Source organism: Helicoverpa armigera, chromosome 2 (genome assembly GCF_030705265.1).
Source record: "Helicoverpa armigera isolate CAAS_96S chromosome 2, ASM3070526v1, whole genome shotgun sequence".
NCBI classification, from domain to species: Eukaryota; Metazoa; Arthropoda; class Insecta; order Lepidoptera; family Noctuidae; genus Helicoverpa; species Helicoverpa armigera.
The window spans coordinates 13254542-13279160 of NC_087121.1; the positions used below are offsets into that span (position 1 = coordinate 13254542).

Here is a 24619-nt window from a genome sequence, read left to right on the forward strand (position 1 = left end):
TTCAGTGTCTTCATGTGAAAAATCTTTACCAAATATTTTTTCAGCCATAAAGTTTTGGCAAGGATTATGTCCATTCATGATTCTGTACTTGCAAAAAAGTAAGAGTAATCAATTTTATTTAATGATTCTAACTATCTTTTCTCTTCAACGGTTTTACTTTTAAAATATTTTTAACAAGTTTCCTTTGATCTATTTTTACGCCATTCAACGCCTGTAATAAGAGTAGCTGTAATTAAAATAATTAATTTGTACAGCAAGCTTGGCGATTCAAATAGAATATTATGGGACGTTTTTCATTTTATATTACAAAACGTTGCTATTTGAGATCTTTTTATGTTTTGTAAATAAAGAAATTTTGTTTAAACATCATAAAAAGGAAAACATAAAATGCGGCATACAGCTTAGAGTTAATTCAAATAAATAATATTAGAATGATAAAGTTCGTCTCAACATTTTCATGCACTAAACAGATTTTCAAGTATGCAGTCCAAAATTCTCATTGAAACAAAATATAATTTTAGAAGACAGTCTCCAAAGTCCTCTAAATTATTTGTTTAAAATACGTTGTGCAAATTCTACATTGTAGTGACAGCAATTAGTAGCCAAAATTCTCGACAAAATATAGGGCAATGATACAGTTTAAATTAACACGAAGCACCATTTTAATGCATCACGAATAAACGGGTTGGAAATAATTACGGGTAGCAGTTTACGGAAATTACTGTTATAAACTTGCATGTAGAGACGCTGTTTTGTTTATTTGTTAGACTTTGTTAACATAATATCAAGTTTTATTGCAATAATTATCGTGAAATTATAGGTACGTATCAACAATGTTTATCTAAGAACTAGCCTTTTTCGTGGTTTCACTCGCGTCCCGTGGAACTACTGCCCGTCCTGGGATAAAATATACCCCCATGTCAGTCGGGAAGAGTGTGTAGTAACTTTTGAGTCTTTGGACAAAAAATGTATTCCCTTTTTATTACATACTTCGTACAAATAAATATGTTTAGTCACAAATTGATATATAAAAAAAAGTCGAAACTACATATTTCACCCAATATTTAGCTGAACGAGTTACAAAGGATAAGCAAATGATGATAACTTCGTAGAATCAAAATTATAACCATTTCATGTCACATTCACATAAGACCATTAAACGCATTGAAAGCATATTCGGAACAAAATGGTCAAACGTCCAACAAGCTCTGATCGTCAATGCTTGCTAAATTGAGCGACTGTAACCGTATGATGTCCAAGTGCACTTGCTTCATCATACGTACCTGTGTAACCTAAATGCCTACCACGGAATGTTAAATTTGATTTTACTTATAAATAGACATAAAAAGAAATAGCGAAATAAATAGAAGGAGTGACAGTGATTCTGACGGTTACATTAAATTGAGCTTAGCTGATACAGATACACTTGCGGTTCTCATAAAAATACTAAGTCTCTAAACGAAAAGGAACTCATTTTGTTGATGTCTAAACTGTTGGACTAACATATGTATTTTATCTTTACTATTATAATTGTAAAATCTAATTAGATTAAAGTTGTACTGTATACAACTTTGCTCTAGTTCTTATTGACTCTATTTAAAAGAATAACTGATTGAAAGAAATTAGCACCCTTTCCCAAACACTTCACGTCCGTAAAAACAAGAAAATCTGGTCCCCTAAAATCACCAATCAAGTTACAGAGCAAGCGATGATTGCAATACGGAGAATGCATTGCCTGCACTGCCGTACATTTCAATTAGAAACTCCGTGCTCATCACTGTCGTTCTACAGAGGTGATAATAAAACAAAGTTTGACTAACGTGAATTTTGGTACGATTTTGTGCACCTGAGTGTATTGTCATTTTTGACCGACTTAAAAAAGGAGTAGTTTGACCTGTGTGTGTACACGATTTTTAGCACAGTATTTGTCAGACTTGGGAGAAGATTTCAGGAATACGTATATTGACGTCGGTTTCAGTTTTTTGTAAAAAAATTGGCAATCAAACTAAAATCTAGTCAATCGGCCTAATTTTCATTTCAGATTAGTATATTTCAATATCTTCTAAGTTATCCAAATTCATCATTTAAGCTTATTTCAACGCTCATCAGCGCAGCTTTAAAAATTAAATTACTTTCTAAAGAGCATCGCGAGCGTTAAGATTCATAGGCATAATTTTAGGCTTAGTGTTCAAAGCGCCTATTGCTTTTACAATAAACTAGAAAATATATAAAAAAGTGCCATCAATTTTGATGAGCATCGAGTCTGAAAAGTAATACGCCATTATATTTGAGACAAAATAGATTGCTCTCGTTACTATATTTTCGTCAGACTGTGTTTAAAAATACAAGGTTCGTAATTTATTTGTGAATTCCTGGGTTCACAAGCCAGTGTTTTGTTTGGAGCCTGTTCCGAGCTCGTTCGGTTTAATATACTGGGATATTTATGCCTCGTTTTCATGCCGAGGCATGAGGCATTTTGTCTACGTGGCATATTGAGATCTATGTGCACTGGCTGCTTGATACGTGCAAATAAAAATATGGCTTGTTGGTTCCATGTTTATTTCTACATTTAATACAATTAAAAGGCAACCAACAACGGTGAAAAAGTAAATAAAGTAATTTTGGTCCTTTTAGGCGACAAACTTTTTACGCTACCACATTTTGGTCCTTCTAAACACATTTTTTACCTAACTTTACACCTGTATTTGCCGAGTCGAGGTCAGTTTGGTCTTGTGTGGCTCCACGAACCTCACAGGTTAGATTTCCTCACAAAACAAATATTTATATAGCTTGTAGGTTTACTGTCTGAGCGCTTGCTTTTGGGAGATTTGTGCCAGTAAATCGTATCTAGAGAAACCATGACATGAAACTAATCTTGGTTGAAGATATTTTGAACATTGTTGTTTTTAACTACATGTTACAGGTTAGAGTATACAATTCTAACCAAAGAACAATTCACCACAGAAACATGTACACGTACAATTTAACTTGAATTGTGTCTGTATTAAGCTGAATAGGTACAACTAATGTTTATTACTTACATAATGATTATTTATTTTCGTTTATATTTTTTTTATATACTTTTTATTTTACCTATTTATAATCTCCCTTTAATCCGATGGTTGACTGGCATCGGACAGTGACAGACCCAATGCCATGTATTAGTTTTGTATATGATTAAATAAATAATTTAAGAACAACCAAATAGGTTACGGATGCCTACCAACTTCAGTTATAAAATATATAAAAAAAAATAGATAGCGGTGACCACTTATCATCGAATGGATGACCTACTTGTAACTCGCTCAAATTAAATAAAATAAATGACTGCACAAGCTGCATAGTGCACTTAAAAAACTTTTTATGTAGTAATATTTTTATTTTATAAATCATATTTTATATCTAACAAAATCCAGAACAGAGACAATTTTCAAATGAATTAATGAATATTGTTGAATTGTATGTAAAAGGAATTAGATTACAATTAAAAACTAATGAACGTTTCAGTTACAAAAAATGTTTAGCTATTTTTGCAACATGTTCCTGTCATATCAAATTTGTTCAAACATATAAATAGTTTAATAATATTACAGATCGACTAATTAACAGCTAAAACGGATGATCGAGTCAATGTTCTTTCTAAGCAATATTCCTTGCGTAAAAGTCTACCAGTACGTATTGACAAACATTTCTGCGAAATCTTGTAATCTTAAGATTAACTTATGTACGCAAAGCATCACCATATTTTACCATGACGTTCAATTCAAATGGATCTGACCTCTATGTATGTAAATCACATTTTCAACTGTATACTAAAAAGAGATTTAAACCAATTTCTCAGAATGAGAATGAAAATAAGCTCAAGGTAACTAAAGCTAGTAGGTACTTAGTTACCAACATAATTCGCATGAATGATGATGATGATGATGTCCTCCTAGCCGATTATCGGCTACGGCGGCTGTTCTCATGTAAGGAGATTAGCCAACTACGCAGGACATATTATAGTGCACGAGCATTTGCGCAGACACAGGTGCACTCACTATTCCTTAACTCTCATAGCCCGATGGGACGGTAATCCGACACGACCGGAGAGAGATCAGGCGCAGGACCGACATTTACGTGCTCTCCGATGCACGGGTGTATCAATCACCAGCTTCCAGGCTCCGGGCTGCTTTGTGAAAGTCTTCTAAAACCCACAAAGCGATTTCGGCCCGACTCGGGAATCGAACCCGAGACCTCGTGGTCAGCAGCAAACTTAAGTAAACTATTCACATTAACATCTGCACATTAGTATTCCCGTATCTTGGGTGCCATTACCCTGAAATCAGATGCACAGACAGACAGATGGAACATTCATAGACGTTTAGACCGATATGAGCTAGTGTTTGGTAGTATGGTTTAAGTTGCACTGTGGCCTTATCAAGTTGCTTAGTTGTGTGTTCTTGATAGAATGTGATATAATTTACATAGGTAGTATGCTGATTGGCATCTGTAAATGCCTATAAATGTCCTAGCAAATTAATATGTACAGATGATCATCATCATCCTCCGAGCCCTTTTCCCAACAAGGTTAGGGTCGGCTTCCAGTCTAACCGTAAGATGATACACTTAACTTAGAAAAATATATTAATTAAAATACATATTTCGCTTGATTATTGCTAATCATATAAGTTGATGAGGAATGAGATAAATTATTTTTTTCCTTTTATATATTACAATAGTTTAAAATTAATTAATATTGTAAAATTGTATGTAGTAATATGGTTAGGACAACATCGGTTTTTTAGACCACGAAACAGCAAAACCTTTGGCCTTTTTGAAAGTCACTTCCTCTCCGATATCTTAAACGCAACATAATCCTCGTATTTTCATTACTAACAGAACATTCACATCACATTTACTATAACAAAACTACGCCCATAAAACGCCATGAAAACAAACATCGACACGGAACGATCACTTCCCAAAATCCATATCGCTCTAGCTTCATTGAAATGGGTTTTTATCAAAATTTATGAACGAAATAACACTAAACAAACAAAATGGATGTTTTAGCACCCATTGTGCTGTTTATTAAACATCAATTGTTGATAATAATAGGCAGGGTTTGAGTGTTTGAGTTTCCATTGAATTCCATTACATTGGCGCTGAAAGTTTTTTATTTTATGCTACTGAAGAGGTCAATACTTAAGCGCATTTAATTTGTTGATCGTTTAAAATTGATATAAATGAGCTCTTGAAGGTATAACTATAAAGTGGTCACTTTGTTACTAAATGCATTTTTTAAACCAATTCTTCAAGTAGTAGTAATATATTGATTTATTTAATTACTCAAATATAATTTCTAATTTTGAAAACATTTTACATTTTAGAAAAATGTACCTTGTAGGACAATCTTACACTATTATAAGTTTGTTTAAGTCAAAGCCCTTGTAAGTTGCTTACAGTAAAATCTTCAAGCTTCTTACAACTTGTGGAAATTACCTACAAACTTCATTTTTACTGCAGTAACTAACAAGTGTAAAGTCGATGTTAAAGTAATTTAAATACCATTAGTAAATCCAGTGTTTCGTACAATCCAATAAGGTGTTACTTAATTTCCGACCCGTTCCTGAGTGACGTAAACAGACATACCGGTAGGACGGACCCTTGTCTCCACTCCTACGAAGGGAAACAGAAGGGTTCACTATATTAGGGACAGTTCATTTACAAGCCGTTTTTCTTAATGATAATCCCATTGTGCAGTAGCTGGTTTAATTTGTACAATGGAAGGATTGGGGGATTTTGTGAAAGAAAACGGAGGAGAGCTTTTTATCAGCCAATACTCTTGCGCAAGCCACGTTACAGAATCTCAATCAGAGAAAATAATAAATCAAAATTTATATTGCAATACAAAATGACACCAATACAGTTGTTTCACAAATAAAATGTGCTCCCACCCATCAAATTCATTGAATTTTTAATAACCCATGGGAACAATAGAAAACGGGAAAGAAAGCTAAATAAACATATTAACGGTAATAGCTGTCCATTAGTGTCCATCTTAAAAAGGCTAGGCGAAATAATGATCAGATCTGTTTGTGGAATATTATTATTCTCGTTTTCAATGTCCCCATTAAATCTTACTACCGACGCGGAACAATAAACAGGTTATAAACACCGTTTGTTCCCCAATCCAAGGTTTGCAAAGATACTTAACGAATTGACAAAGAAGTTTAACCAACATAAAATTGTTTAGTTAGGACACCTAAAACTGTCACAGTAAGCATGATATACCTACAATTTACTTAACAAATCCTACCGTGCGTTGTTTGTTCTATACTTTATAGTTCTCCTTGTTTACACGAGAAGGCTTCTAAAAGTTTGAAGGTCAAAAAATATAAATAAAATTAGGATCTCGGTGGCAACTAACAGTTTTTAGGGGTTAATTGGAGTGGTATTTGGGTCGAGTTGGAATGCCAAGTTTAAAGGACACTTTAACTACAGTATATTCGGGTCTGTTTTGCCCTTATCACAATGTTTGCTATGCAAGGTATGTCGCCCGGTTTTCCTAGTGTTAATAAGGTCTAGGTCATAAGAAGCGAAATATATGTGGGGAACAATATGAGGCAGGTTTATTTGGGCTTCGTATACAGGTAAACGTTAGCAGAAATAGCTCTGGATTATGTCAACGAAGATTGGGTTCAAGATTCTTGGAGGAAAACAGTAGATATTTACACTGTAAGCAAGTATATAGAACGCTGTGTTTTTAAAGTAACTCAATAACGGAATGCGAAAAGCTTTTTAAACGGTTTTATGAACCGTAGATTATCAAAGGGAAGATTTTGTTAGTCTAACTTTAATTTATCACTTCTGAAGAACCATAAATATTCAGGACCTTAGTCCGACATTCGTAGCTTTTGAATAGAATTTGTCACAAAATTATTCGCTGCTGAATTATAACTGTAGAAACTTAGGTAAAGCGCAAAGCATATTTTGTTTTTGTAAACACAATTTTATGTGTAAAAAGCAAGAGAGGAAATTTATACAAAAAAAAAAGAAATAGCTACACATATCTTACCTTGCCGGCCACTAAACTTTTGCGCTTACCAGTCCCAAGTCCCAAGTAACGGAATCATCCTTGTTATATAATAACACTGGCTGACATTATCCTCACGTATTATCCCAAGGGATACAAAGGTGCTTCTGAATGTTAACATACCGACCGAACAGAATACCTATTTACTTTTAGCCGGGTTTTTATTGTCCCAAAGGGTACGGTAGACGCAGAGGACACATTTCAAACGTATCGCGAAATTTTCTTTTAAAACGCTGTAAATATATGGACGTGAGTGTACCGTACATATGTATGTACTTACCTACTTGTCTGAGATACAGTTGTAGGTACATTCACAAGGAAAAGCATGTACAGTCTGATTTTCTTCAAGCTCCCTTGGGTGTCATTGAAGACTGTATGGGATTGAACCAACAAATTAACAGGCGTTATCCTGCCTGTGTTAACAACGTACTGTAATCAGGATAGCTGTAGCTATAATTACAATAATACCAAACAATTTCTAAGATGTTTTAATAAGGCCCAAAAGTTGGTGTAAAACTGCTTCACACTTTGTGGGCGCAATGCGCGTTTGTCAAAAATCCACATTATATGGAAACTTATAACAATGAATTCCATGTCCATCATTAGTTTATTAACCTACGTTTTTTAAACAATAACATGCAAAAAGCAGAAAAAAATACCTTCTTTTTGCACGCAATTAAACTGACCAATGACACTCGCATCAGTCGTACTATGCCTCATTAACGCACGCAAACCGCACTGTTCGTGTGTAACCTCCTTTATCGCATTTCAAAGGCTCAGTTGATAAGTAACCCCTTCGGTAACTGGCGTAAACCACGTATAATTATGTATTTAGGTCACACAGTTGTTTATTAATAGTTTATATTAATAACATACGAGCAGAGAAGTGGGTCGGTCAACGCTGTGTTTGTAAGAGGAATTCATGTTTAATGCACGTTTGAACAACGAATAAACAAAACATAAACAAAAGAACGTGTTTCATATACCTAGTACATACGAGGCTTGAATCCATAGTGATGTATTTGTATGCCAATGCATGACTTTGACAGTCAGTCGCATGATTTCTTTTATTGGAATACGGGAAGGTACGGCGTCCGATTTTTGGTTACAAAGGCACAGGTCAAACTGTGAAAATAAGTATCGCTGGATGGTTTATTCGTGTTCAACGGTATGTCTAAGTACATCCATCTATCTATAATATACACAAATATTATTTTCAACACGTTCACTCCTTTATGTTTACTATTATTTTAATAGATCTTAGCCATTGTTTGCATAACCCTAATAAAAATATGGATCTCACGCTTACCTAAACCAAACATAAAGCAAAGAGCTTTCATGTTTTCTTAGCGTAAGTTCGTTCGATGTTTATCTTTAGATTACTTCACTTCTGATGCATTTTCACCATTAACACCGCGCTCAGCACTGGATTGGTGATCGTAATATAATCTCAGCACCTTAATCCCAACACACTGCATGATTTACGAATTTAAACCCTATCTCGTATGACTTAAAGTCTAAAATCAAATGATGAAGTTCTTATTTATAACGCAAACGGGCGTCAATGGACGACCAAGAGTGGGTAAAGTATTCTGCTCAGGTAACTTTTAAATTGAATTGATTATAATACACTTTTTACTATGTTATGATAACTGGCAATTTAAGCTTCGTGTTAAAAAGTTGTTCATATAATATTCGAGTAGCTACATAAATGTTATGTTTGGTTCCCGGAGCCCTGGACTCAACCTATTACGAAAAATTACGGCACAGGAAAGCCATAGGGTGTTAATGAAACACACTTAACATTTAAAAGGGTGTGAATGTACCTTGAAAAATAATACAAACCTGCTCATTAGTGTTTACAACTTCATAATTTTTAACTACCCACCTTAGTAACAAACTTCATACAGTTAGTCGTAAAAGTTATACAAAGTTGTGACCAACATTTTAATGTACCCACATTATTCGCACTCCAATCTAATGTAAAGTATTAAGAAAGCAAGCCATTATACCAAGACTAGACAACCAGACGAAATGAAATTCCACGAATATAAAATTGTATATGACAAAAGTATACAACACCGAAAATATTTTCACTAAAATTGAAGAAGCCACGTATGACATAAAAGTTTTGGCAAACACGAAGATATTTCTAAGATTTGACGAGCTCCGTTCAGAGTTTCAGACATCTCATCTTATGTAAAATCTATACATCTATACATATAATAAATCTGTAGAAAAGTAATTTTTGTACATTGAAGAAATTGACAAGAAAAATAGCCAGCATGTTAAAGGATAACTAGCAGAACCCATTTCCATCATTTTTGTCATTTTTGTCTGTTTGTCTGTTTGTTCGTTCGGGATTCACGTAAAATCTACGAATTCAATGCAGACAATGCTTATATACAAAAATTCTACGTAACTGGGGGTATTACTTAGTTTTTGTTTCATCGAAATCGATTCACTCTATCAAAAGATATGATTAATTTTGTGAATTCAAGATGTAAAATATTACGACAAGCAATCTGTTCGTCAAAACTGAGCATTTGAATGTTGTACTTATATTAGTTGATCGGCCTATTATTAATCTTTACACAGAAAATCACACCTTCATAAGTAACTTCGGAAGAAAAAAAAATATGAAAATTTTGTTTAGCCAAGGTTAAAGTAGCTCCATCTGTGGTAATCTGTGTTAAATAAAATACATAAAATTTGTCAAAGGAGCGAGGTGGTTAATGACAATTAATTACCATACATTCTTTATAGAGGATTATTATTTCAACAGATGGAGTTATGTATTTTCCGTAATTCACCATATATTAACACGTAGTGTAATTTTTCGATAGACATTTCAATAGTGTTTGTCAGTTTGCCGTGCCACATCAAAATCCAATTATAATTATTACTTTGATGAAAAGAAAATTAATAGTTCTCAGCCAAATTTAAAACGGTGCCATCTAAATTATTTTTTGAACATTATGTCAAAAATGATGACTTTAGTGGAACAAATAATTATCATTTAAACTTACAGATGGAGTTCATATCAGGATTTTTTCATAAACATAGTTTAGCTTATCTTCCACTAATGTGGTGGCCTTAAAACAAATTACTTTGAGTGAGTAGTATTAAGTAGACCTTAATTATTTTTTCTGATGCAAAATATGTAAACTTAATCCTAGAAGAAAAGAGGATCTATCTCTCGCAAGCGCTGCTAAGCGTGAGGTAGGTAATGTAGGATTCTGTAGCTTTAAGAACAAGCCCAGATACAAAGTGCAGATAAGAAATGGGAGCTTTCTCGATTTAATACACACGTAAAATGCTTTATGCGTCTGAAAACGTACAAATTACGCGCCGCATGCCAGAGACATGCTTACTTTCAACTTCTGATCGCAAATAAGGTAAACGTACCAATAGTCGTCGGATTTCGGAAATCACTGACTTTGAAGCGCTACTGTGTGTTAAATATTTAATAGAAAATGAAAATTTTTGCATGACGTGATAGAGTATTTATTCATTATTCTAAATAACTAATGTTTTTTTAATCATTTTGATGGGTTTATATACTTATTAAGGCAAAAGTAAAAAAAGGGCGATTTGTACCAATAGTCGTCTGATTTGTACGGATACTCGTCTAATATTCCCAGTACTCGTCAACTTTTAATGCTAATGTAAACTCTCTGCTCTTGAACATAAGGTTCAAGTTATGTACATTTTTTTTTGTGCTTGAATTTGTTAAGCATACTTGTGCTTTTGAAACATTAGATAGGTAGATAGATAAAAAACCAAATTCCTATTTAGAATAGCAGGTCATAATCTGTTAGAAGAGCAGGTATTCAATAAAACAGATACATAGTTGCATTTTAATTTATATTCCTATCTATCAAACGCTTGGAATCACAAAACTAGTCTATAAAATATATGTTATATTTCTTAATCTCAAACCCATGCAGTCATGTGCACGAGTAAAATAATTATTTTTCAAATATTTAAATTGCAAAATAAAATTATTAGTATTAACAAAAAATAAAAGCCACATTCATTTATAGCTTTCCGCTAAATAATTACTAACATTCATAGATATGTAGGTAAGGTTTTCATTCATCAAAACTTCTGAACTGCTTAGCGCATGCTGTACTAGCATTTGCAAAAATCTCTATAGACAGTTCAAACTGTCTACTGTCTTAAAGGTATCAATCAAAAAATAAAATATGATTAGGTACAACTAACCGTTCAAACCCAATAATAATAATATCTAATAAGCCCTACAGGGCATCTGAGGCGGATGACGGGGAGTAGCGACCCCGCGGGGCTATAAATCCGAGTGCTCCGGGGAGCGTATACTGTCCCCCATCTCCGGCCTGTCGGAGTGAAGGTCTCCCGCCTCTTGGCTTGCCTTCATTGGCCGACCAGAGTGGAGTCGCTAGAGCAGGGTTAGCAGCCCTGCTCGGAGGGTAGATGCCTCGTGGTAAGTGGTGGGTGGGCCGGTGATGCTGGACCCACAGGGAGCGCGTGATCTGCGTTTAAAGTCCACCGAGGTATCCTCACCCTTCAGCCGCTCATGTACCTGTTGCCCTCTTGTTGCGAATTTAGCGACTGATTCCCGGGGGCCCAGTAAGTGAGGTGGCGAGTCTCCACCTGCCATTTTAACATGTATTTTATACATTGTCATCGGCAGGTGCCATAGTTCCTCATCATCATCATCCTCCGAGCCTTTTTTCCCAACTATGTTGGGGTCGGCGTCCAGTCTAACTGGATTCAGCTGAGTACCAGTACTTTACAAGAAGCGACTGCCTATCTGACCTCCTCAACCCAGTTACCCAGGCAACCCAATACAAGGGGTATTGGGTTGTTAGACTGGTGTGAGACTTACTGGCTTTTGACTACCCGTAACGACTGGATGCCTGCCAAGGATGTTCAATGACAGCCGGGACCTACAGTTTAACGTGCCATCCGAAACACAGTCATTGGTGTCATTGCAGGATATACTCAGAAAGTCCATACAAACTTAGAAAAGTTGCATTGGTACTTGCCTGACCTGGAATCGAACCCGCGCCCTCATACTTGAAAGGTTGATTCTTGGCCCACCAGGCCACCGCGACTTTTTTCCAGGTGCCATAGTTCCTATAGTTTCCTATATCCTAATTCACTAACATCCCAACGCAATAGCCCAAGTAGTTTTCCTCCATACTTAGCAATAGTTTAGCACAGAACCGGAGATTGTCCTTGGGTTCATTTCTATAGTACATATATACAGGGATAATCGTCGGTTTTGTGTCACCATTTCATTAAAGTTGTCTTAAAAGGGCGTTTTAAATTTTCTTGCTGCATCTTATGGTGTGTGTGGCCCCTTGATTTACAGCTTTTATGACTTTTAAAAGGCCTTCTTGCTTGTAGTTTCTTTCAGTCATGATCTGCTATAAAAATTACGATGATGCAATCACTAAATACAGACAATTTTAAATAAAAAAATCTTATTTAAGATTACTTTTTACCCATCAATATCAAATACGACAAGCAAATTAGTGACAACGATGGAAGCAATGTCATCTTAGTTTTAAAACTGATTTTAATATTTTTTGCGTCAAAACTAGTTGAATGACATAATTTGTATACAGGCGCTATTAAGGCACGTTAGGAAGACGCGGTACAATACGCGTGACGAAATGTAGTTATTTCGAACAAAAAGCATAGTGTAAGAACAGTCAATTTTTGTTTGCCACAAATTGTAATCCAAGCGTAGAAGAAACAAAGGCTAGACCTAATTGTACCCAAAGCGGTATATCTTAATCGAATGGCGGAGGCCTACAACTGCCAACATATGCCTGAAAAAACACTCGTAGAAAGTGCATACTTATAGAAAACAGGGGATTTAACCATTAAGAAACATATGAATTGAATCGAATAACATGACTGTGTACGTGCATCTACAACCAGCAGAGTAAAATTTACCCCTATGAAAAAGCTTAAAAGAAACGCAGTTTTATGAACAAATGTAGTCTAAACCTCAAATATGTTTATTCTAGATAGTTAACAACTTTGTAAAAGTCCCGATATTAGCTATTTATTCGCATTTTGTACTGTAAAACACAAAATATCCTCATCATGACGAATTTAGGTGCAACTTTTGAGTATGTCCCAGTAGTCGTCATAATAATTGTAAAATTGACGGGTTTTGGGTCAAATGGGAGTTTTGAAGTACCAATAGATGTCACATAAAAAAAATATATCTTCTATGTTAAAATTATTCCAAATTGCTTATTACATTGCTAGCAAATAAACTAAACTATCTAATTAAACAAAGAAACATACCACAGACCCCACTGGAGTTATGTAAATCAAAACACAAAACCACGTGGTGAGTTTCACTTTTGACAGCTGAACTTCACGAAAAAACGATTTTGTTAGGGCACACACTTTTCAAATAACATATCTTAGAAGCCGTGACTGTTAAAACCCCGTATTGTTATTTCAATTGTGCAATATATTATCAAGAATTTGTTGATATATAAACCGGCCCATTTTAAGTTCAGTAGAAAATAATAATAAAAGTTTTAAGATTAACTGACGACTATTGGGGCATGACGACTTCACCCGCGTTTACCTTACACTGTTCACGATTACGAAGTCTCAGTAAGACCCGAGCCAAGTCTAAAAAAACACCTTTTATATAAAACTACGTTTGATGTCATTTAATCACAAAGACAGAATCGTTCTCTGTTGCAAATCCTATCCACCTATATCCTATCCTAATCCAGAATGCATTGCAGGTGTGCATTGCACAAAAACCAATGGTATCCTATTCGAGAAGTCAAAAGAGTTGACCTGCCAACGTCAGCTTCTGCGCTAAGCAAGTGTTCTTAATAGTACCATCAGAATTACATTCATCGTTGAATGAGGTGAATAAATTTTCAGAAACCACAATAACAGTACAGTAACAGAGCTCTGATTGGCCCCAGGTGACCAAGTCAGGTCTGATTTGTTCGTTCATCAGATCTTTGAAAGTGTTTCGGTGGATACTACTGTCGTCCTGTTTACGTGTGACACAAAATATGGTATATAAACGTCCTCCGCAAGAGCGAAATTTTCCCGGTGTGCGGCAGTGACGCACAGTATACAACACTTATGTTTCTTTTGATTTGCTGGCTCCACCAAGAAATGACAAATTGCGAGCGTACATTTTGAAAATCTTGGCAAAACTGCAGGTTTCAAGTACGAACACATGAAGTGGACTCTCACAGATACGTACATTTTGCCTATTCGTGAACTAATGCAAACATTTCGGTGGAGTCCCGGCTTAGGCCACCACATTAGGCATGCGCGATCCTCGGGCGTGTGGTAGCGCGGGCGCCGCGCGTGCGTCGCGAGCGCGCTGCGTGAGCGTCGCGTTTTGCTGCCCTGCGGCATTTGCAGCGCGCTCGCGACGCGCACGCACCGCTCTCCTTGACGTTTAACTGCTAAGGCGTTTAGCGGGCGGCGGGGATAGCGGGCGAAGGTGAGAACGCAACTCGAGCGCCGCGTGCTCGCCGCGAGCGCGTCGCTTGCACGCTTCACACATGCCGCAGGGCAACAAAACGCGACGTTCACGCAGCGCGCTCGCGACGCCCGCGCTACTCACATGCCCGAGGATCACGCACGCCTAATGTCGCACGCCTAATTTTCTGTCACACAGCCACACACACACACACGTGCGTTTTTTGTCTGCACAGAAAATCTCCAAGTCATACAAGTGTTTCTCCCCAGTAGTGAAACTATCCTACCCTATGCGCCTGCTGATGATGATGACTCATTTTATCATCCATCCAGCTATTCCCCAACTATGTTGGTGTTGGCTTCCAGTTATAGAATCTTTTTGAGTACCAATATTTTGCTTGGAGCGACTACCTATCTACCTATCTTCAATCCAGTCAACTACACAAGACGATATCCCTGGTAAGACTGACAGACTTTCTGGCTTCTGATTAGTCGCAGCAGCTGCAGAAAATGTACAAATGACAGCTTTGTCAGACTCAAAGCATATAGACATAGATTATAGCTGTTTCCTGTGAAAATTACTTACGTAATAATTTTCCAAATTGGCTGACTAGATCCAGAGATTTCCACAACGTCACAAACTTTACTTCTTTTGTTTAGATAAATGGTCACATCCACAACACAACCTTGATCAATGAATCTATGCGACTGCTAAGTGCTAATCCTAATTATACTGTCACGTGAAAGAATGCACCTACGGGATAAGTAGTATTTTGACTATTCTATATTGCCCACGCAGACGAAGTTGCGGGCAACAGCTAGTAAAAAATAAATTGGGTGTATTCTCGTAACATCACACCCTGTATAAAAACAAGCTAATGCTAGCACAATACGCGTAATCAAATTGTCACGTTTCACATAAGTGTTTTTTGTTTTTTCAGCCATCGCATTTCGCTCTGCCAACAAATTATATTTTCTTTGTCTCTGTCGTATTTAAAGTAGAATGTCAAGAAATAAGGTTCTAATAAATTTTGTTTTATTTAACGTTAATGGCAGAGAGCCGTTTTCTCATAAAGATGAGAGTTATGCTAATTTGGCTTGAGCTTAAATTATTTATGCCAGATATTTTGTTTGATTCGGCCTCTGTCAGTCATGGAACCTTCTTTAAGGAATGAGATTTGTCTCCGTTTTTGCGACAGGTCGTTTTCTCGATTCTGTTTAGTCACGGGAGAAAAATACGTTTGGGTATATCTGTGTGTTTTAGTGAAACAAAATGCTGAGGTCATTTTCCTTGCGTGGTTTGGAAAATTGATTTCATAGTTAGATGGTTCAATTTCGTACATGTCCAGTATGAAGGTATTGATATTTCCCAATACAGGTGTTCCGATTTAGGCTCAATACTTAATCGAATGTCGATCGTCGGAATATATTCCTGACCTCCACAATTCAGGTGTAGGCAACGAGTATATTGAAATCAACAGCGCCTCTGGTGTTCTGGGAAACCGTTCAGGATTCAGATTTGAAATAGAAGCTGAAACAACCAGTACGTGTCTTTTATATAAAATACTATACATTCTCTATAAATTGGCACTATTTGTGACCTACTTTCTTTGATGGAGCAGTGGAAGTATTCAAAGTAATAATAATTGGAATATTGTGTATATTCAGTTTTAGATATTTTACACAAAGCTAAACTAATTTGTTTAGCGAGTTGTTTGTTGTCAACCGCAGAATTTTACTGGCATGATAAATATGCCTAAACAATAATATCGAATACACACCTAAAAACAATAGCTGTATAATTGTTACTGTATTGTGTTCATTAAAAAAAATACTTCACTACAATAAATGACAACGTCATGCACGTTTTTAGCAATGACTTCAGAGTCTCTCCTAGTTTCGATATCATTCTCCCGCTGAGAAGACATTAAAAAATGTTTCTTTCTAGCCAAAATGCACTACTTAAATGCCACAATTTGTTCACCTCAAAAATGATTAAAATATTATAAAATCGGCAAAACTTTCCGCGTGCACATTACCGGCCATTGTTTGGTTACTTCACTCAGTCACGGCATGAAAAGGGCTAAATTCGCGGTTGTCACGTTTTTAATTAATTTACGAGTAGGCGAGGCCGGGGTATCACGCATAACCTTTGTACGCTTATGTGAAATTCATCAATTAACGTGGCCTAAGGCCGACAACTTACATTTACATTTTCATGATTGTAAACTGAAATTAGGTACGCAAATGGTGAGGAAGGCGTAGTTTTAGTCGGTTTGGGGAAAGCGAAATTTTTGTACTTCTGTTTGGTTATGCACAAATTACGCTAGCACTAACGCTGTGTACTAAAACAGTATGAAAGGACATTTATATAAAGGTGCTCTGTACGAAATATGCTTGGTATGTGAGACGAAGCACTTGTGTTTATGATTAAGTTCAAAAACCTTATTACGTTTACATCAAAACTGGATATAAAACAGACGAAGTTATTAGTGAGAAATCATAAACTAAACAGTCTTACTAAGAAGTTAATTTCAAAAACTTATTATTCTTAAAAAGATATAAAGCAACGCAACACATAAAAAAGTTTCATAGTAAAATGCAAAGATATGTGACTGGCCACTAGGGCTTAAGCGTGAAGTAAGCAAAAACTTAGAATGAGAGGAAATCTTAAGTGTATTTCCTCGGGAAAGTTTTAAAGCCGAAAGAAACTTTAGCGCTTCTAAACAATGAAGTTACAGCGTCAGTGAACCTCGTACATATTGCAATTTAAACTTAACTTTATAGTGGTGCGTTTTTGTAGAAAATAAATAAATAAACAACACTATGGCTACTTGGCTGTATCTCTACATAGACTTGGAATATTAATAATATTTATGTAGTGCCCTAATTATTACAGATTCATATATAATTTGTTTTTTTTTTTATGTGATAGAGTGCGCATGAGCAAACGAATCGGACTAACGGAGTCTTAAGCTTTGCCAACTTTTCAAAAAAGGACACGGTCAGTTATACATATTATTATAATAATTATCATTATTTTCATAGAAATAATTTTCCTTCTCTTTTCTTCCATTCTTCTCTGTCTGACAAGAAATTTTCTTTCCAGCCAGTACATCCAGACACATATTTTTATGCACCCTTAGTCACCTTCGAATCAAATGACAAAAAAGATAATATTTAGGTACAAATAAATTACAAGTTCGGCTGTACGTAGGTATTTTCTGATACATTTCCAACGGTCACCTATGCTGACCACGATGCAGCATCAATGCCCATAGAATGCAATAGAAACAATAGAATTTATATGGTCCAATTTTAGTGCTGGAGAAGCAATAAAGTCGTATCGTAACTTACCTCAGGTTACAGCTAGTGTTAATGGCTGTAAGACTTGTAACTGCAAACATATCAAGAATGAAACAAAACGCCTTAAAATGCACATAAAATAAGGATTAAGAAAGGCACACGATTACCCAAAGTAATGAATACTAACCATACTTATCTCCTTATTATTTAACTAGCTGTTGCCCGCGACTTCGTACGCGGATCCTGTCCCTTATGCCAGCGACTACGGGGTCAGCAAAATCAAAGATCTAAATAGTCTGATATTGAATTTTAAGGGACCGAAGAGAAACGTTTTATATACTTAATTTTTGTACTTTAACAGCACAGCAGACTAAACAAAACGCTGAGAACTGAACCGCAATAGACGTGACCATAGGGATAAAAGTAGTGATTCTAATTAGTCCGCATTTGTGTGTGGCAAAAATATTACACAAGTATTATTACGTAAAAAAACATTAAATAGATGACAAAGTCGTGGTGACTTAGTGGAAGTCGTGGTGGTTTAGTGGGTAGAGAACCAATCTCTCAAGTATGAGCGTGCGTCTTTGATTCCAGGTCTGGCAAGTGCCTGCCAATGCAACTTTTCTAAGTTCATATGTACTTTCTACGTATATTTTGGATACCAATGACCGTCATTTGGAGGGGATGTTAAACTGTAGGTTCCGGCTGTCATTGAACATTCTTGGCATTCTATAGTCCCGAGGTCTGGAAGAGACATACAATACAATAATGAGATATAACGCAACAAAGTCGGAGAGTGGGGGCTCGTGACGCCACGTCTAGGTATGTAAAATTTGTACTAAGCAGTGAATTCAAGCGTTGTTGTATCTTCGTTATTATTTGTTTGTGCGAGAGAAAAGAAAAATACGTGTCTAAAAGACGGACTAATTACTTTTTTGATTCACCATACCTATTTCATAACATTCATTTCTATTCATTTCAAGTGTAGTATTGCTCCTGAAGTTCCACATCAGGTGTTCCAGATTTTCGATGTTTATACGTCAATAGAGAGTGCATCAGATTGAACCACTTTTGCTAAAACGTCATATCTTCATATGCTATAGTCTAGCTGGGCTTCTGGAGTTCCACATCAGGTGTAGGTGTGGTTCAATTTTTATAAGTCAACAGAGAGTGCTTATCAGATTGAACAACTTTCGCTAAAACGTCATACCTCTGTATGCTATAGTCTAGCTGGGCCCCTGGAGTTCCACATCAGGTGTTTTAGATCTTCAATTTGTGTAAGTCAGTAGAAAGTGCTTATCAAATTGAACAACTTTTGCTAAAACGTCATACCTGTATATGGTATAGAGAAGCAGGGCTCTTGGGGTTCCACATCAGGTGTTCCAGATCTTAAAATTTATTATCTCAGCTGAAAATGCTCATCACATGAAACAATTTTTGCCATGGCACCATTTTTGTATCTCTAATAGTTTTGTTGGTCTGTAGGAGTTATGCATCAGGTCTTCAAGTTTCGAAGATAAATTATAGCCTATATGTTGACCAGGCTTAATACTGATACAACAAAGAAAAAATCATTGAAATCCGTTCAGTAGTTCGGAAGATTAGCGTGTACGAATCTAAGAAGATGTATACAAACTTTCATCCCCTATTTTATCCCCTTAGGGATGGAATTTATCAAAATCCTTTCTTAAGGGTTGCCTACGCCATAGTAGCTTTATGCATGCAAAGTCTCAGTCCGATCGGTTTAAAATTGACAAAGTTTCATACAAACTTTCATCCCCTATTTTATCCCCTTGGGGGTAGAATTGATCAAAATCCTTTCTTAGCGGATGCCTACGTCATAACATCTACCTGCATGCCAAATTTCAGCCCGATCCGTCCAGTGGTTTCAGCTGTGCGTTGATAGATCACTATGTCAGTCAGTCACCTTTGAGTTTTATATATTTAGATTAACTTGAATCTAAAGATCTGAGGCCGTTAAGCTGTCGGATTGAGGAAGCGATAAAGAAACGGTTAAGAAAATCATTCCGGAGTGCGAGCCGGGAACTAAGACCCGACCCGATACCCATATAACTATATGACATGATACATTCACATTTATGTGATCATTCCCTTCAGCAATACGTGAAACAATAACATAAAATAAATGATTAAAGACTGTCATTTCTTTGTTGTATCTACAGCTTAATTTGTTATGAATTGTTATTTTCTAAGCTTACGCATTGTTACAAGTAGACTTACTTGAATAAGCGATGTTTCGGGGAAACTCCTGAACATGAAACAAAGCATCTGAATACTCGAATCATTTCTTTCAACCGAAAAGCAATTTAAATTAGCGTTCAGTTGAAGAGCAACAAACAATAGAAGCAACAAACCACAATTCAATAAAGTCTATCAAAATTTTAATGCTGAGCTACGTTTACAATTGGTTCGAACACTTTAGTTAAACAACAAAACAATTGTTTAATAAACAAAAGAACGGCTCCTACCGTTAATTGGCAATTCATGAACATTCACAACTACGTACATGTTGATTTTGTCGGCAACATCAAAGCTTTTGTTTGGGAGCCCTCACCAGAGGCCAGTTTAGCCACAATTTGAAAGGAAACAACGCTTTTATAAATTTAATATAAATTGTGGCTGCCATGAAGTGATGTAAGCATGGAGTTTATATTACGACTAGCTTCTGCCAGCGGTTTCACCCGCATCCCGTTTGAACTACTTCCCGTACCGGGATAAAAAGTAGCCTATAGGCTTCCTCGATAAATGGGCTATCTAACACTGAAATAAATTTTCAAATCAGACCAGTAGTTCCTGAGATTAGCGCGTTCAAACAAACAAACAAACTCTTCAGCTTTATAATATTAGTATAGATAAAAATGGGCGATTATATTCGGACTATATAATTGTATCTCTCTATTTTCTCTTATTACACATACAAGCGTACACAAATGAACTGAAATAACTCTTAGTGAAGTTCACATAATCTCATTCAAATGGAAGTAATAAAATAACACAAAAGTCCACCTCTGTCCGCTTCATCTGGCAAAGTATAAATAAAAACTCCAGTCATATAATACAGGTCAGGTAACATAATACATGCTGCTCTCTGTTCTAGTTTATTCACGTGAATACGTATTTTATATATGTATATTCGGGTGATGTAGCAATGTTCGTTAGGGCTGTTTTCCACTTGACCGATACGGTTCCGATAATTATCTGACCGTTTTGGAACGCCAAATGCTTTTGCATTACTCCAACACATATTTATTACATGTAGGTCAACTACGGTTCGATCTGTAAACGACTTTATTGTTGAAGCTCAATAGGTCAAAATCATCTGTCTCACAAATCCTCTAAGAAGGAATAATAATACCGTATCTAATAAAAGCACCGAATTGATCATTCAATTAACTTTAATGTAATCACGTTGCGACAAGATTGATTCCCAAAATAATTCTCAATATTGAATGACGAAAGATGCTTCTTTTTATTCCAGTTTCCTTATAAAAATGCAACATGTTCTCAACAATTAGCATTGAAACCGAATAAACCTCTTATCTTATAATTTATTAACATTGGAGACGGAACCCGGCACTTTTTTTAAGTATGCGTGCTTCATTAACATAATAGAAGAAAAGTTTAATTGAGTTCCAAAGTTGAACTCCACTTGACTTAATGGGAGAGAGTATTATGCAAGATCGTAACTCGCATGCCGCCCAATTGAACGCTACGGCGTAGTAAAGATTCGTCAGCTACGCTCGTAGCAGTCGTAGCAAATGATGTTGTGATTATCCAAAGGCTTTGCTACGAATTACTGGCAAACGTTTTAATTCGCGCGAGTGAGGCTGTTTGCGTAATTTCTGTTGCCAAAACGCGATGTAGTTAACTAAGCTAAAATAGCGGAGCATATGTTAGCCTAGGGCTGCTAGAATTATGGAAGCCGTTTTAATTAAAACACATATTTGTTTAATCTAGGACGTTTGCAGTCCGGTACTTTTTCTGGGACATAATTAATTTTTGTGCTCTGTTGCCTTCAAAATTATACCTCGAGTTATTTAAATACAGTTCCTGTAGTAAAAAGTAAATCAGTATTTCCAAGATTGCGGAAAATTAGTCTGTAAAACATTCACAAAGAAAACATATAATTATTCGGTTCTTTTAATCTTGAAGAACAACGTTGAGTTTTATTTTAATCTAATAGAGATTAGAACTTGCGTAATAAAAATAATGAGGTCATCAAAGTAAACACAGTGCTCAGATAAATACTAAGATTACCTGACACCAGAGTTCAGTCTTCTGTAATGAGTATTAGATAACAATGTTATCTAGTCACAACATATCTTGCTCCGAGTTAAAGAACTTCAAGACGTTCAACAATAAACAAGCCATTGTAACTTTTAGTGCTAAGACAATAAAACCTATAACTGATTGTCACGATATTGCCTTATCACATTATGTGGACTTTATTGTCCGTATACTCCTAATAATAAGGAATTAACATAACAAAATCACATGCAACATTCATTTTAATTAAATTAAAACAAACACATTAAGCTAATAAAAATATCAGTACAAATAATAATAGAAGCTCGTCGAATGAGGCAATTAACAAAACGCGATAACGCTAATAGTCGCAACAAACATATATCTGTGAGCATTAAAACGCTGTCAACCAGTGTTATTAAGTTAAACGCCATTAGCCACAAGCTGCGGATACCCCGGTAATTATGCCAGTAATAAATCTAACACCAACCTAAATTATCTGAGTTGCTGCAGGAAGGGCCCGGCAGAGCCAGGAAGCCGAGGACGAGGTACCAAATACCACACATGTTCTCCCCTACTCAAAAACTACAAACAAATCCAAAAACCAACACTATAGTTCTCATAACTAAAGTTACTTCACAATATTCACTTTGACATTCAACGAAATTCCCGCCAAAAATTGACAGTTGATAAAAAAGTTTCGGAACATCGAGTTCGGATTCGCGTTCGATTTTTTTTTAATTGGTGGTATGTGTGTCACGTGCGGTGTCCACGTGGCGACCGCGTGACAGGACGTGTCCACGGTAAACAAGCGTGTGGCCACACTGACTCCGGACGTTCGACTGACGCGACCCAACGATACAAACGCCCCACGACTATTGGTCACGGCACACGGCGAGCCCATCAATTTCGCTTGACGTTTCAATGAAAACCCTTCCTACTTTTCCCTTGAGTAAAATTAGGGAGAGTCTTGTTATAATTAAAAATGTTTATCGATAAGATCGACCTCATTGAACTTTTGGGTCGGTATTTAAGGTAAAATATTTTAATGGTCAAATCTGACCGTCTTTACAACTCGCTAAGTTGACTTAAACGATGTTGCTAAAGAACCATTAATTAAAGTGATAATGATAATTGCAGATGTAAGTTATATTAGTTTTGCACAAAGTTATCAGGGCTTGCAGAACGGGTATTTATCACAATATTAGTGGGTATAGATACCTAGAATAGTAAATACATAATATGATAAATGTGTCGTCGCTAAATTATTACCGCGGTACATTATTATTCGTGGCACGCGAGAGGGCGCCGTAAATAATAATATCACATCGAGTGGAAATGTTGGGCCATTCTTACAAAAGGAAATGGACTTTCAGTTTGTTTTTACATACATTCGTGTACACAACTTGTTTAAAATTCATGGACTGGACTAATTAGAATAACATTCTTTCTTTGTTTTTGCTCTGAGGAAATCTAATAGAACCGCTGTGAAAAGCACTTGTTAAAAGCACTTAAACATATTTAATGGATACATTTAGTTATTTAGCTGGTACTGGTAATGACCAGCCCCATACAATGGTATGTAAACACCGTTTCATATTTCAAGTGATCAGAGACAAATGCTGGCAACTAATTCACTAACACATACATACATTCCTAAACATAGATATCTCGTACATCAATGGAAATTGGAGATTGGACAATGTGCAAATATTTCTATAACCACAAATACATGGAATTCTGTACGTCGTATATGTATTCTGAAGTTTAAAGGCGTTCTCCTGCTATCGAATAACGACAATTCATTTATCGAGCCCGCCTCTCGATTCATGTCGTTCGAAAACGAATGAAATCAATATCGATTCCTTATCGATTCAATTGAGAGATATGGACAATAAATAAGAACAGATTTCTTGGCAGACTGAGGAGAACATACAACTATGTATATTTATATCTCAGCAAGAAAGAAAAGTCTATATTGAAGAGGTTAACGCATCCACATTAAGGATGGCATACATTTGGCCGTTCACAAAAATTATTATCTTAATAATTTTCTTCAACTTTTTATTTAATATTCAAAGCATCGTTGTTTTACGGCTGCAATAATATAGCAAAACATTGGCAGGTATTTTGAAGCCAATTACACAACAAACGAACCAATCCATGACCATAAAAATTCTAATTTAATTACAACCAAATACCCAGGAATGCAACCCAATCAAAGTAAGATCAGAAAGCACTTTACTTCGAAACATAAACTTGTAAGAGACCACAACATAGTCAACCCTAAAAAAACAGACATAGATATACATAAAGATAGATACGTACCTAACCCTTTCTAAGTAAAAACTACGCCCAAATTCTCGTATTATTTTACCAAATCCATTACACACAATGCTTAGGGGAGTTCTTAAGGCACAGACCGGCTCCGATTGATAGCAGTCATATAAGATAAAAACAAAAGAGTAAATAGAATTGAATTTGGAGAAAGTGATGTAA

General features: G+C 35.9%; 1 protein-coding gene across 2 annotated transcripts in view; it reads right to left on the reverse strand.

Annotated features, from left to right (window-relative positions):
- LOC135118445 (uncharacterized) overlaps positions 1-22998 on the reverse strand; it is a 45024-nt gene extending 22026 nt beyond the window's left edge. For both annotated transcript variants that reach the window (XM_064040545.1, XM_064040543.1), the window contains exon 1: positions 22611-22998. In XM_064040545.1, the coding sequence (XP_063896615.1) occupies positions 22611-22686 (76 nt within the window). In that variant the 5' untranslated portion in view covers positions 22687-22998. The remainder of the gene's footprint in view (positions 1-22610) is intronic.
- Positions 22999-24619: the final 1621 nt, after the last annotated feature.